This window comes from Leucoraja erinacea, chromosome 1, assembly GCF_028641065.1.
Source record: "Leucoraja erinacea ecotype New England chromosome 1, Leri_hhj_1, whole genome shotgun sequence".
NCBI lineage: Eukaryota > Metazoa > Chordata > Chondrichthyes > Rajiformes > Rajidae > Leucoraja > Leucoraja erinaceus.
This window is the reverse complement of record NC_073377.1, coordinates 34,675,534-34,689,622: the sequence shown is the minus strand read 5'-3', so window position 1 is coordinate 34,689,622 and position 14,089 is coordinate 34,675,534. Positions and strand designations below refer to the sequence as shown.

At 47.4% G+C, this 14,089-nt stretch overlaps 1 protein-coding gene across 1 annotated transcript in view; it reads left to right on the top strand.

Moving 5' to 3' along the window:
• Nucleotides 1–556: 556 nt before the first annotated feature.
• nol6 (nucleolar protein 6 (RNA-associated)) overlaps nt 557–14,089 on the top strand; it is a 94,061-nt gene continuing 80,528 nt past the window's right edge. Inside the window, exon 1 of the mRNA XM_055632531.1 lies at nt 557–724. Within this exon, the coding sequence (XP_055488506.1) occupies nt 680–724 (45 nt within the window). The 5' untranslated portion in view covers nt 557–679. The remainder of the gene's footprint in view (nt 725–14,089) is intronic.

Below are 14,089 nucleotides of genomic sequence, written 5' to 3'. Positions count from 1 at the left end.
ACGCTCTCTTCTCTATTAACATAGCAGAATTCCAAACATTATTAAATCATGACAAGTTGCGTATTGAACAATTGCCATCTCATAAGCAATGACAACAAGCATGTCTTTGTCAATGATTAGGTCTTTGTTTCAATTTTTTGTTATTCCAGAACTTTGTGTCCTTTTTTTGTAAAGCAGTATCTCTAGTTCCTTGTTTCAACAATAAAAGCAAGTTAAACCATCCAGTAATAACTCACAGCTGGAAACACTCGCTCAAAATAATGTAAGCCAAAGATTATGCTCTATAGTTTTTTCAAGAAGGAACTGCAGATGCTGGAAAACTGCAAATTCTGCTCTATAATCCAAAGATTTTATAGCGCTATAAGATCTTTGCTATAATCTTTGATGCAAGCAGCCCTAAAAATATATATTTTTAACCAGGCAATGTCGTAAATCTGTCGTAAACTCTGCACAGGCACTTGCATGCTTGCAGCGGAAGCTCCCGGGAAACATTCGATCCGCGATGATTGACATGGAAAGGAACCACAGAGGGTGTTGATCACGCGGCGCGGAGTTGGACTAATCGGGTGTGTGGAGGCTGGGCCGCTGAAGCACCGGGTCACACTGAGCGGAACTCTAGGCAGCACATGTGGAGGCAGAGCTACTGGTCCTGGTAAGCTCTTTAAAGCACACGGGGGACATGAAGAGAAAGAGACGGGATGTCGATTTGCAAGCTGCCGAGCAGGTATGTGCACTAGCTTCATTCATCAGAATGTTTTTCTTTTGGGCCTGGAGTTAGGCATATACTACATGTTCACGTGTCTTTATACCTACATGCCAACATTGCGTTTAGTTTATTGTCACGTGTACCGAGGTACAGTGAAAAACTTTTTGTTGCATGCTAAACGGTCAGCTGGAGGACAATACATTAAGTTGTCCCGATATGCAATTCCAAGAGGGTCGAGGCTTGTAAAAGTCGTTGTCACTTATTGTCTTTAAGAAGGAACTGCAGATGCTGGAAAATCGAAGTTACACAAAAATGCTGGAGAAACTCAGCGGGTGCAGCAGCATCTATGGAGCGAAGGAAATAGGCAACGTTTCTGAAGAAGGGTTTTGGCCCGAAACCATATAACTATATACGTTGCCTATTTCCTTCGCTCCATAGATGCTGCTTCACCTGCTGAGTTTCTCCAGCATTTTTGTGTACTGTCACTTATTGTCTTCCTTGCAAGAAAGTGTTTGACAAAAGGCATACTTTAGTATTATTGCTATGTTCAAACTGAGAATCTGAGTGTTACAAGAAAGCTTGCTATGATCTTCGCAAAGTCATCAGGAATGCCAAGAGGAAATACCAGGACAATCTCAGTATAATCATTTGGACAACTGCAAGCTGTGGCAAGACCTGAATACTATAACTGGCTGCAAAGTGAAACCAGGCAACATTGCTGGTGATAGTGCGGCCCTCCCTGATGAACGTAATGAATTCTATGTTCGCTTTGAGCAGATGGCCAACAAGGTGATGACATCCATCCCATCAGACTCGAGTGTGCCTTTTCCCAGGGTCACTGTTGCAGAAGTTAGATAGGCCTTCCTGACGGTGAACCCACAGAAAGCAACTGGCCTGGACTGAGACCCTGGCTGTGTACCTGCATGGACCAACTAGTGGGAATATTCACGGTCATCTTTAATCTCTCCCTATCTCTGTTCTGAAGTACCCGCCTGCTTCTTAAGGTCTTGACCTGAAACGTTACCCATTCCTTCTCTCCAGATATGCTGCCTGTCCGACTGAGTTACTCCAGTATTTTGTGTCTATTATTCTAGTGCCAAAAAAAAGCATGATTTCATGCTTTAATGTCTACCGTCCAGTGGCCTTGACTACCATTCTGAAGTGCTTTGAGTGGCTGGTTGTGGAACTCTCTGTAATTGGACTTAACATTGCATTAAACATCATACCCCTTATCCTGTATCTGTTCACCGTGAACGGCTTGATAGTAATCATGTAAAGTCTTTTCACTGACTGGGTACCACGCAACAAAAAGCATTTTACTGTATCTATGTCCACGTGACAATAATGAACTAAGCAGACTTTAGTGATACAGCATGGAAACGGGCCCCATCGGCCCGTGAAGTCCACGCTGACCAGCTATCACCCCGGTGGGGTGTGATGGCTCTGTTGGTAAGGAATGAAATTTAGTCCCTTGCGAGGGTTGACATAGAATCAGAAGATATAGCGTAATTGTGGATAGGACTAAGAAATTGCAAGGGTATAGTTGTAAATGAGTATAGCGTGGGTCCGTTTTTTTGTGTGATCTTTTTTCAGGGGGGGGGGGGGGGGGGGGGGGGGGGGGGCAAGATCTTGGCCGCTGCAACTCGAGTGTCCCATCCCCGCCTGGGGGGCGGTCGGAGACGTCCGGACGGACGGAACACTGGCCCCCAAGCCCATTGCCAGTGTGGAGAAACACCAACCCCAGCTCTCCTCTGCCTCACCCGCCGGGCCAACCGACAGCCTGGACCAATGACTCCAGAGGCCCCAGGCCCACATCCAGCACCAACTCCAGCCCAGCCCCGCTCCAACTCCAGAGGAACCCGCTCCCCGATGGGCCGCTACGGCGACAAGTGCCAGTTCACCCACGGCCTGGCCGAGCTACGTTCCTTCTGCTGCCACCACAAGTACAAGATGTACCTTGTACACCACCAGCTTCTGCCCCTACGATACCCGCTGCCACTTTATCCACAACCCCGAGGAGGAGCGAGGGCCCCGGCTTCGCCTGCGCCAGAGCGCCAGCCTAGGCTCAACCTCCTCCGGCCCAGCGCTTGACTGGGCCACGCTGTGGGTGGCCTTCAACCCCGACCTGGAGTTGGAGCAGGCCCGGAGACTGGGCTTGGGGCTGGGCAATGGAGGGGAGGAGGTTGCTTCTGCCGCCTGCACCACCAACAGCACCCGCAGCTCCAGCGGGTGCCCGGCCTGCCCATGGCCGGCACAAGACCATCCGCAGACTCTCCGACCAGTACGACTCCAGCAGCAGCGGCTCCGAGTAGCCCATCTTCAGCAGGATATCGGTATCGGACTGAAGGAAGGTGGGTGGAGATGGAGGGCTGCCAGTCAACCCGGCGGGACAGGCAGAGCTGGGCTGGAGCCAGCGGCTGCAGCGCTGGTTGGAAGTCCAGGACCGCCCCGCCAGCCCAGGGCCGCCCTGGACAGGGACGGGACACCAGGGAGGGGACGGGGACGGCCCAGCAGCAACTCAACAGCCTCCGCAGCGATGGGGAGCCGGGCCGGGCCCCAACCACGGACGAAATGCAAGCCTGCACACAATGCAGCACCGCCGTTGCTGAGTGTTTATAGCTAGTGACCTATGACCTGGGCATGTGCAGTCGGAATACCGAACTCGCTTATTACAGTTGAACATAGAAACATAGAAAATAGGTGCAGGAGTAGGCCACTCGGCCCTTCGAGCCTACATCGCCATTCAATATGATCATGGCTGATCATCCAACTCAGTATCCTGTACCTGCCTTTTCTCCATATCCCTTTAGCCACAAGCCCTTTAGCTAACTCCCTCTTAAATATAGCCAGTGAACTGGCCTCAACTACCTTCTGTGGCAGAGAATTCCTGAGATTCACCACTCTGTGTGAAAACTGGACTATGGAGGCATGATGGAGGAGCTGGCCAAACTTGACTGGAAAGAAACCGTAGCAGGAATGAAGGTGGAACAGCAATGGCAGGTATTTCTAGGAATAATCCAGCAGATGCAGGATCAATTCGTTCCAAAGAGGAAGAGAGGAGAATAAGAGGGGACCGTGGCTGAAAGGGGAAGTTGAGGACAGTATAAAAATAAAAGAGAAGTGTAACATAGTAAAGATGAGCAGGAAGCCAGTGGATTGGGAAACTTTTAATGATCAACAGAAGGTAACTAAAAAGGCAATATGGGGAGAAAAGATGAAGTACGATGGTAAGCTAGCCAAGAATATAAAGGAGGATAGAAACATAGAAAAAATAGGTGCAGGATTCGGCCCTTCGAGCCTGCACCGCCATTCAATATCATGGCTGATCAACTCGGTATCCTGTACCTGCCTTCTCTCCATACCCCCTGATCCCTTTAGCCACATCTAACTCCCTCTTAAATATAGCTATATATAGATAGTAAAAGCTTTTTTAGATATGTGAAGAGGAAAAAATTAGTTAAGACAAATGTGAGTCTCTTGAAGACAGAAACAGGTGAATTACAAGTACATCAGTCACTGAAAGTAAGCATGCAGGTACAACAGACAGTGAAGAAAGCTTCATAACGAGAGGAGCTGAGTATAGGAGCAAAGAGTTCCGTCTGCGGTTGTACAGTGCCCTGGTGAGACCACACCTGGAGTATTGTGTACAGTTTTGGTTTCCTAATTTGAGGAAGGACATGCTTGCTATTGAGGGAGTGCAGCGTAAGTTCACGAGGTTAATTCCCAGGATGGCAGGACTGTCATATGATGAAAGAATGGAGGGACTGGGCTTGTATTCACTGGAATTTAGAAGGATGAGAAAGGATCTTATAGAAACATATAAAATTATTCAGGGATTGGACAGGTGCAATGCAGGAAACGTGTTCTCGATGTTGGGGGATTTCAGAACCAGGGACCACAATTTAAGAATAAGGGGTAGGCCATTTAGAACTGAGATGAGGAAAAACTTTTTCACAGAGTTGTGAACTTGTGGAATTCTGTCCCTCAGAAGGCAGTGGAGGCCGATTCACTGGATACATTCAAAAGAGAGTTAGATAGAGGGCTAGGGGAATCAAGGGGTATGGAGAGAAAGCAGGAACGGGGTACCGATTGTGGATGATCAGCCATGATCACATTGAATGGCGGTGCTGGCTCGAAATGCCGAATGGCCTACTCCTGCACTTAATGTCTACGTATCCATGTAACTGCACACAAGCACTATTCTACATACTAGGAACAATTTACAATTTTACTGAAACCAAATATGTAATCGGATTGTGGGAGGAAACCAGAGCACCCAGAGAAAACCAACGCGGTCACAGGGAGAACGTACAAATTCTGTACACACAGCACACGTAGTCGGGATCGGACCTTGGTCTGTGGCACTGTAAGGCAGCAACTCTACCACTGTGCCACCCCGTTTAGTTTAAATAAACTAGAAAACAAATTAAAGCCAATAAACCACTGAGCAGCAGCCTCCGACACGGCAACATCGTCGGTTCACTAGACCTTGTCAAGAGTGTTTAATTGTCATGTGTACTGAAATGGAACAATGAAATTCATGCTTGCACCGCCCCAACATTTTTTAAAACACAGTACTCAATAGATAACAATAAGCAAAGAAAATAAAAAATAAATAAATGAAACCCTAATGCAGTACAAAATAAAACAAATAATACAGTACTTGCTAGTGCAAACAAGACAGTTTGTAGTTCGAAGTGTAGTCACAAAAACATATTCTTCGGTCCAACTGGCCTATGCCAACCAAGACGCCCCATCTGCACCAGTCCCACCTGCCTGAGTTTGACCCATATCTCTAAACCTTTCCTGTCAGTGCACCTGTCCAAATGTCTTTTAAATGTTGTTATAGCACCTGCATCAACTACCTCCTCTGGCAGCTTTTTCCATATACCCACCACCTGTGTGAAAAGTTGGTGTTTGCAGTGTTCAGTAACCTAATGTTAATTGGGAAGAAGCTGTTCCTGAACCATGTAGAATCCCCCTTCCAAAATCTGAAACCAGTGCCTAATATGTGAAAGTTATCCCCAAAGAGTAGACAAACAACTACCTGGTGTATTTATAAAATCACACCTTGATGTATCAGACTCCTCCAATCTGAGTACGTTCTATTCTACTGACAGGACAGGTCTGTCAGATGAGTTTGACACTTATTTAAACACGAGGGAAGGATAATCTCATGGAATCCTCAACAATGGCTCCAGACCCTACAAAGCCACATTGCATTGGGTCAAATGGGATATGGAAATCTCCTGATTATCACTTAACAACATATGGAAGAAGCACTGAACAAGGTCACAGAATGTAATCATGTCAGTCCAATGTATGATCTTATGACACAGAATGAGGTGATTTGCCCAGTTAAATCTGTATTGACTGCCAGGGAGATGCTATATTATCTTCTGCATCCTATTATTTCAGACATATTCATAGCATAATATAGAACAGCACAACACAGCAAAGGGCCCTTTTGAAAAGGTTAAATGCTTTTAAATATATAAAAGATATATTATGGAATCCTGGACTAGGATATAGCTTATATTTTGTCTCAAGCATGCCTTGTCCAGTAGATTGATAAGAGAGAGAGACAAGTCCAGGCTTACCCCAGGTTGCTGTGTATTGAAACGTTTTGTCTTGAAAGTACCAACTGATAGGATGATGCCTTTGCCATGTGACTGCTGATTGATAAGAGACAAACTCAGACGCATCCTGTGGTAATGTGTATTGACTGTATCTCTGACCATGACTAACATCTTTGGAAAGTGCTTAAGTGACAAAAACACAGTATAAAATACCATGTAATTCTTTGTTAATTGAAGTGGTGACACGAGAAGCGTCAAGTGTCTATGTTGCTTGGCTGGTATATCCTCGCCACTTCCATCGGCCGATAATCAATAAAGTTTGAGTTGGTCTAACAAACCATTTTGTGAGTTGTCTGTTTATTAAGAAGTGAACCTTATTACCTTATGGCCCACAATGTCTGTGCCGAACAGCACACAGCTTCGCTACATTGGCACCTCATTGCCTGTGCTTCTCCACTCCACTTTGAACCAAACTCTTGGTTTCATAGTAATAGCACAGAAACACAATATTAACACTATCACAACTTAATCACCACCAGTCCAGAACTGTCGTTGCTTCAGTTTCAGTCTGAGTTGGAGTATGGAGACAAAACTTGACCACAAGGTCAAGCCCCAAGACATAATTAACTATTACCTTGAAGCGTGAGATATAAAAGGCCTTACGGTACCATTTGCACAACATTTCCCTCCAACCACAAGGACTACAACATGACTTTGGCTCAAATGCATCATGTCCCTTATCTCACAGATATCTTGCAATAAAGGCCGGCAACGATTTTGAAAACCATCACCTACAGTATACCCTCGTACCATCTAAGTATGTTTGAAGATCAAAAAATGAAACAATCGTCCACTGGCCAGCAGTGATCTGTGCCTCATAGTTCTGAGACATGTACTACATGCAGCAGGCCTGTCAAATCATCGGAGAAATACCACTAACACTGCTTCTGCAAAATTCTCCAAATCCATTGGCAGGGTCAACAAACAAATGTCTGCAATCTTTCTGAGGTCAACATTCCCAGCTCCGAACATTAAATTCCATCATATTCTTCTTCTTATCGAGTCCACACACAAGATTAGAAGTTGTTCAGCCAGGGCTGAACACACTTCTCGGCGTCTGCATCCAATGGTGTCTTTCTCTTGCTTCGTGTGCTTCTTGTGCGTGGTGGTGGAAACAGGGCCGCGACGTGAACGCTCTTTCATTGACCCCACTACATCTTATTGCTCACATACCCCATACCAGATACTTGGACAAGCACTGCATTTTGGGCCTACAAGGTTACCACTTGATCAAGTTCTTGATGTATTTACAGATAACTTCTTCGTTGTCCATTAGTTTTAGAGATGCAGCACGGAAACAGGCCTTTCGACCCACCCGAGTCCGCACCGACCAGCGATCACCGCACATTAATGCTATCCTGCACACACTAGGGACAATATATACATTTACCAAGACAAATAACCTACAAACCTGTACGTCTTTGGAGTGTGGGAGGAAATTGCGGGAGCCCTGGTTGAAGTTTATGAGTCGTCCTTAAATACAAGAGAGGTGCCGGAAGACTGGAGGGTGGCAAATGTTGTGCCTCTATTCATGAAGGGCTGCAGGGAAAATGCTGGGAACAATAGGTTGTTGAACTTAACATCTGCAGTTGGAAAGGTACTAGAGAGTACTAGACTAAGTAGGACCCATTGGGTCCCTGTCACACGGGAGGCCTGGTCCCTCATTGCAATCTGTTCCTCCAACGTAATATTCCACCACTGACCCGTAGCCCCCAACTGTGCAGGTCCGGCTCATTTCCCCTCATCCCCCAGCACTCCATCCCCCTCCTCTTCTTTCCCATCCATCCCCCTCCTCTTCCCCCTCCTCTTCTTTCCCATCCATCCCCCTCCCACCCTCACCTCACCTCCCCTCTCTCCCCCTCCCCTACCCTGAGTCACTCCCCCCCCCCTATCCCCCCCCCCCCCACCTCCCCACTCCCTCACCTCCCCCTATCTCTCCCCCCCCCCCCCCCACTATCCCTCACCTCTCCCACTTCCTCCTCTCCCTCTATTCCCCATTCCGTACCTCCCCCACTCCCCCTCCTCTCCTTCCATTCCCCATCCTCCCCCTCCTCACCTCCTCCCTCTTCGTTCCCCTTTCCTCCTACCCTCCCCCAATCCCTCCCTCGCCTCTCCTTTCCCCTAGCCTCAGTCACTCTCTCCCTCCATAACTCTTCCCCCCTTCCTCCCCCACTCTTCCTCCTCACCTCCCCCACTTTGCCCTGCCTCTTCCTCCCTACCGCCTGCTCTCCCTCAATCCCCCCCCACTCTCCCATCTCACCTCCCTGGGATCTCGAGGTTGCTGCTCCTCTCCCGGAGGAGCATCAGCTGTTGGCGCCCTCAGAGCCAGGCTCTGCACCCAGGTCTCGGGATCCCCGGCAGGCGGGCTGCGCCGGCAGGAAGGTGGGCGGCAGGAAGGCGGGGCGCGCTGGTAGGAAGGTGGGTGCCAGCAGGGAGGCGGGCCGTGGTGGTGACTGCCATTGGAGACAGCCAATCAGTGCAGCAATGGTGCCGGAAGGGTCATAGAAACATAGAAAATAGGTGCAGGAGTAGACCATTCAGCCCTTCGAGCCTGCATCGCCATTCAATATGATCATGGCTGATCATCATTGCCGTCCTGGCTGTGACTGACAGGAGAGGAGACCAATCTGCAGTTTTAAAGATTTTTAAATCTTAATAACTTTTAAAATATAACACCGGTAGGAACAAAACTTGGTGCATTTGCAGCACAGGACAACGGTGGGTAAGCACTATCGCGTACTGTTTTTGCGCAAATGCAAAGTAACGTAAACCGGAAGATAACAGGATGAGAGTTTTACTTGTGTATAGATTCTCAGGGATAGGTTATACAGGCATTTGGATGGGCAAGGGCTGATTAGGTCTAGTCAGCATGGTTTTGTATGTGGGAGGACGCATGTGATCTAAGGAGAGAACTGAGGAATTGTAAGGATAAAAATACCCTTTTGGAGGTCAAAGGGGGAAACCGTTTTGGCCGCCTCTTCCATGGAAAGGTGACTTTTTCCAGGCCGCAAGGCAAGGATCGACTCGGCCTTTCCCGGAGATGCGCCCGGACCTTCAGCAGCGGGCGCAGCGTGGACTCTCGTCTCTGAGCGGCTGAGCCTTCGCTGGAGCTCGCAGGAGGGGAGCGCTCCGTTTCGCTGGCCCGCGGCAGCCGGCAGCCTGAAGCCGCGGTCTGCAGAGCTCCAGCTGGCGCGGCGTCTACAGCCCGGGATCCCACATGGGGGACCCGGGGGAAGAAGAAGCCACCACCGCCGGCCCATGGCCAACTTCTACCGTGGACCCGGCGTGGACTTACCATCACGCCTGGAGGGGAGCTTCGACTGCCGGCCCTGCGGTCTGCAGTGCTTCTGGCTGCAGCTGGGACTTTAAATCTTCGACAGCCGGCCTGCGGCCTACACCAGCCTGAAGCCGCGGTCTCCGGTGGGGAAGAGCCAATCCTGGACTGGCTCTGGACTCTGGTCCCGACCACGGGGGGGGAAATGGAGGAGGACTGGCCAATTTTTGTGCCATCCACCATTGTGATGAATGCTGTGGTGGATGTTTGTGGTAAAATATTATTGTGTATTGTGTGTTCTTTCTCATTGTACCGCTGCTGACAAATTCATTTCACTTGCACTTTATGTGCAACGTGACGAATAAAACCGTATTGTATTGTATTGTAATGGGACTTATCTACTGGCCCCCAAACAGTAGCCTGGATATAGGGTGCAAATTGAATCAAGAGTTAAAATTGGCATGTAGCAGAGGTAATATTACGGTTGTTATGGGGGATTTCAACAGGTAGACTGGGAAAATCAGGTTGGTACTGGAAACCAAGAAAGGGAATTTGTGGAGTGCCTCCGTGATGGATTTTTAGAGCAGTTTGTACTGGAGTCTACATGGAGAAGGCAATTCTGGATTTAGTGTTGTGTCATGAACCGGATTTGATAAAGGAACTTGAGGTTAATGAGCCATTAGGAGGTAGTGACCATAATATGATAAGTTTTAATCTACAATTTGAGATGACAGTGGAACAACAATGGCAGGTATTTCTGGGATTAATACAGAAGGTGCAGGATCAGTTCATTCCAAACAGGAAGAAAGATTCCAAGGGGGAGTAAGGGGCGACCATGGCTGACAAGGGACGTCAAGGACAGTATAAAAATAAAAGAGAAGTACAACGTGGTCAAGATGAGCAGGAAGCAAGGGGGTTGGGTAATATTTAAAGAGCAACAGAAGATAACTAAAAAGGCAATACAGGGAGAAAATATGAGGTACGAAGGTAAGCTAGCCAAGAATATAAAGGAGGATAGTAAAAGCTTCTTTAGGTATGTGAAGAGGAAACAGTTAAGACCAAAGTTGGACTCTTGAAGACTTGATAGAGGTTTTTTAAATGATGAGAGGGATAGACAGAGTTGACGTGGAAAAGCTTTTCCCACTGAGAGTAGGGAAGATTCAAACAAGGGGACATGACTTGAGAATTAAGGGACTGAAGTTTAGGGGTAACATGAGGGGGAACTTCTTTACTCAGAGAGTGGTAGCTGTGTGGAATGAGCTTCCAGTGAAGGTGGTGGAGGCAGGTTCGTTTTTATCATTTAAAAATAAATTGGATAGTTATATGGATGGGAGGGGAATGGAGGGTTATGGTCTGAGCGCAAGTATATGGGACTAGGGGAGATTATGTGTTCGGCACGGACTAGAAGGGTCGAGATGGCCTGTTTCCGTGCTGTAATTGTTATATGGTTATATGGTTAATCCCAAGGGCCTGATGGTCTGCATCCCAGGGTACTTAAGGAAGTGGTTCTCTAAATCGTGGACGAATTGGTGATAATTTTCAAAATGTTCTATCGATTCAGGATCAGTTCCTGTGGATTGGAGGGTAGCTAATGTTCTCCCACTTTTTAAGAAAGACAGGAGAGAGAAAACGGGGAATTACAGACCAGTTAGCCTGACATCGGTGGTGGGAAGATGCTTGAGTCAATTATAAAAGATGAAATAAAGGCACATTTGAATAGCAGTAATAGGATCGGTCCGAGTCAGCATGGATTTACGAAGGGGAAATCATGCTTGATTAATCTTCTGGAATATTTTGAGGATGTAACTGGGAAAATGGACAAGGGAGAGCCAGTGGATGTAGTGTACCTGGACTTTCAGAAAGCATTTGATAAGGTCCCACATAGGAGATTGGTGGGCAAAATTAGGGTACATGGTATTGGGGGTAGAGTGCTGATATGGATAAAAAATTGGTTGGCTGACAAAACAAAGAGTAGGGATTAACAGGTCCATTTCAGAATGGCAGGCAGTGACTAGTCGGGTACCGCAAGGCTCGGTGCTGCGACAGCAGCTATTTACAATATACATCAATGATTTAGATGAAGGGATTCAAAGTAACATTAGCAAATTTGCAGATGACACAAAGCTGGGTGGCAGTGTGAACTGTGAAGAGGATGCAGGGTGACTTGGACAGGTTGGGTGAGAGGGCTGGTGCATGGCAGATGCAGTTTAATGTGGATAAATGTGAGGTTATCCACTTTGGTAGGAAAAACAGGAAGGCAGATTATTATCTAAATGGTGTCAAGTTGGGAAAAGGGGAAATTCAACGGGATCTGGGGGTCCTTGTTCATCAGTAAATGAATGTAAGCATGCAGGTACAGCAGGCAGTGAAGAAAGCGAATGGCATGTTTGCCATAACAAGAGAAGTTGAGTATAGGAGCAAAGAGGTCCTTCTGCAGTTGTATAGGGCCCTAGTGAGACCACACCTGGATTATTGTGTGCAGTTTTGGTCTCCAAATTTGAGGAAGGACATTCTTGCTATTGAGGGAGTGCAGTGTAGGTTCACAAGGTAAATTCCCGGGATGGCGGGACTGTCATATGCTAGAAAATGGAGCAGCTGGGCTTGTACAATCTGGAATTTAGAAGGATGAGAGGGAATCTTATGGAAACATATAAGAGGTTTGGATGCTAGAGGCAGGAAACATTTTCCCGATGGTGAGAGAGTCCAGAACCGGGACCTCAGTTTAAGAATAAGGGGTAAGCCATTTAGAACAGAGATGAGGAAACACTTTTTCACACAGAGAGTTGTGAGTCTGGGGAATTCTCTGCTTCAGAGGGCGGTGTAGGCCTGTTGTCTGGATACCTTCAAGAGAGCTAGATAGAGCTCTTAAAGATAGCGGAGTCAGGAGATATGGGGGAAGGCAGGAACGGGGTACTGATTGTGGATGATCAGCCATGATCACATTGAATGACGTTGCTGACTCGAAGGGCCGAATGGCCTACTCCTGCACCTAACGTCTATTGTCTATTGAGAGAAGGCTGAATGGATAGCAAATTGGCTTCATGGAAGGAAGCAGAGGGTGATGGTGGAAGGTTGCTTCTCGGACCGTAGGCCTGTGACTAGTGGTGTGCCTCGGTGTTCGGTCCTGGGCCAGTTACTGTTTGTCATCTACATTAATGATTTGGATGAGAACATACAGGGGAAGATTAGCAAGTTTGCTGCTGATGATTCAAAAGTGGGTTGGTTTTGCAGATGGTTGTGAAAAATGGTGGTTGTGAAAAATGCAGCAGGTTCGTGATTGATTGGCCACGTGGGCCGAGGAATGGTTGATGGAATTTAATACTGAGAAATGTACTTTGGGACGTCTAACAACGGCAGGACCTAACCGCGAATGGTAGGCCTTTGGGTAGTGTTGAAGAACAGAGGGATCGAGGTCTGCAGGTGCGTGGTTCCTTGAAGGTCTAGTCGCAGGTTGATAAAGTGGTCAAAAAGGCTTTTGGCAAATTGGCCTTCGTCAGTATTGAGTATAGAAGTTGGGAGGTCATGTTGCAGTTGTATATGACATTGGTGAGGCGGCATTTGAGAGTATTGTGTTCAGTTCCTGGCACCATGATATAGGAAATGTATTGTCATGCGTGAAATGGTTTGAGAAGATTTACGAGGATGTTGCCAGGACTAAAGGGTGTGAGGTATAGGGAGAGGTTGGTTACGCTGGGTCTCTATTCCATGGAGTGCAGGAGGATGAGGGGAGATCTTATAGAGGTAAATAAAATCATGAGAGGAATAAATCAGGTAGATGCACAGAGTCTCTTGCCCAGAGTTGGGGAATCGAGGAAATGTGTTGCGGAGGTGAAAAAATGATGTTTTGACAACATGGCGGACGTGAGGCTCAAGGGAGAGGGTTGAGTCAAAGATCACGCCAAGGTTGCGGGCCTGAGGAGATGGGGAGTCAGTGGTGCCGTCAATAGTGAGAGTGGGGTTGTTAATTTTGGTAAGTGTTGATTTGGAGCCAATGAGGAGAAATTCTGTTTTGTTACTGTTTAATTTAAGGAAGTTGAGTTGCATCCAAGATTTGATGGCTGATAGACAGGATTGATATGGGAGAGAGGGGGGGTGGTGGGGTGACTTGGTGCTGAGATAGATCTGGGTGTCATCAGCATAGCAATGGAAGTCCAGTTTGAAGTGACGGAGTATATGACCAAGGGGGAGGATGTAGATGATAAAGAGGAAGGGACCGAGAACAGAGCCTTGGGGAACGCCTTGAGTGACTGTGGCTGTAGCAGAGGTGTGGTTGTGGAAAGAGATGAAGTGGGATCGGTTGGAAAGGTAGGAACGGAGCCAGCTAAGTGCAGAACCTTCAATGCCAAGGTCTTTAAGTCTGGTAAGCAGGATGTTATGGTTCACGGTATCGAAGGCCGCACTAGGGTCGATGAGGATGAGGATGTTGAGGATATAGACGTGTGTGCCTTTCCACATCGTGTCCAATCAATT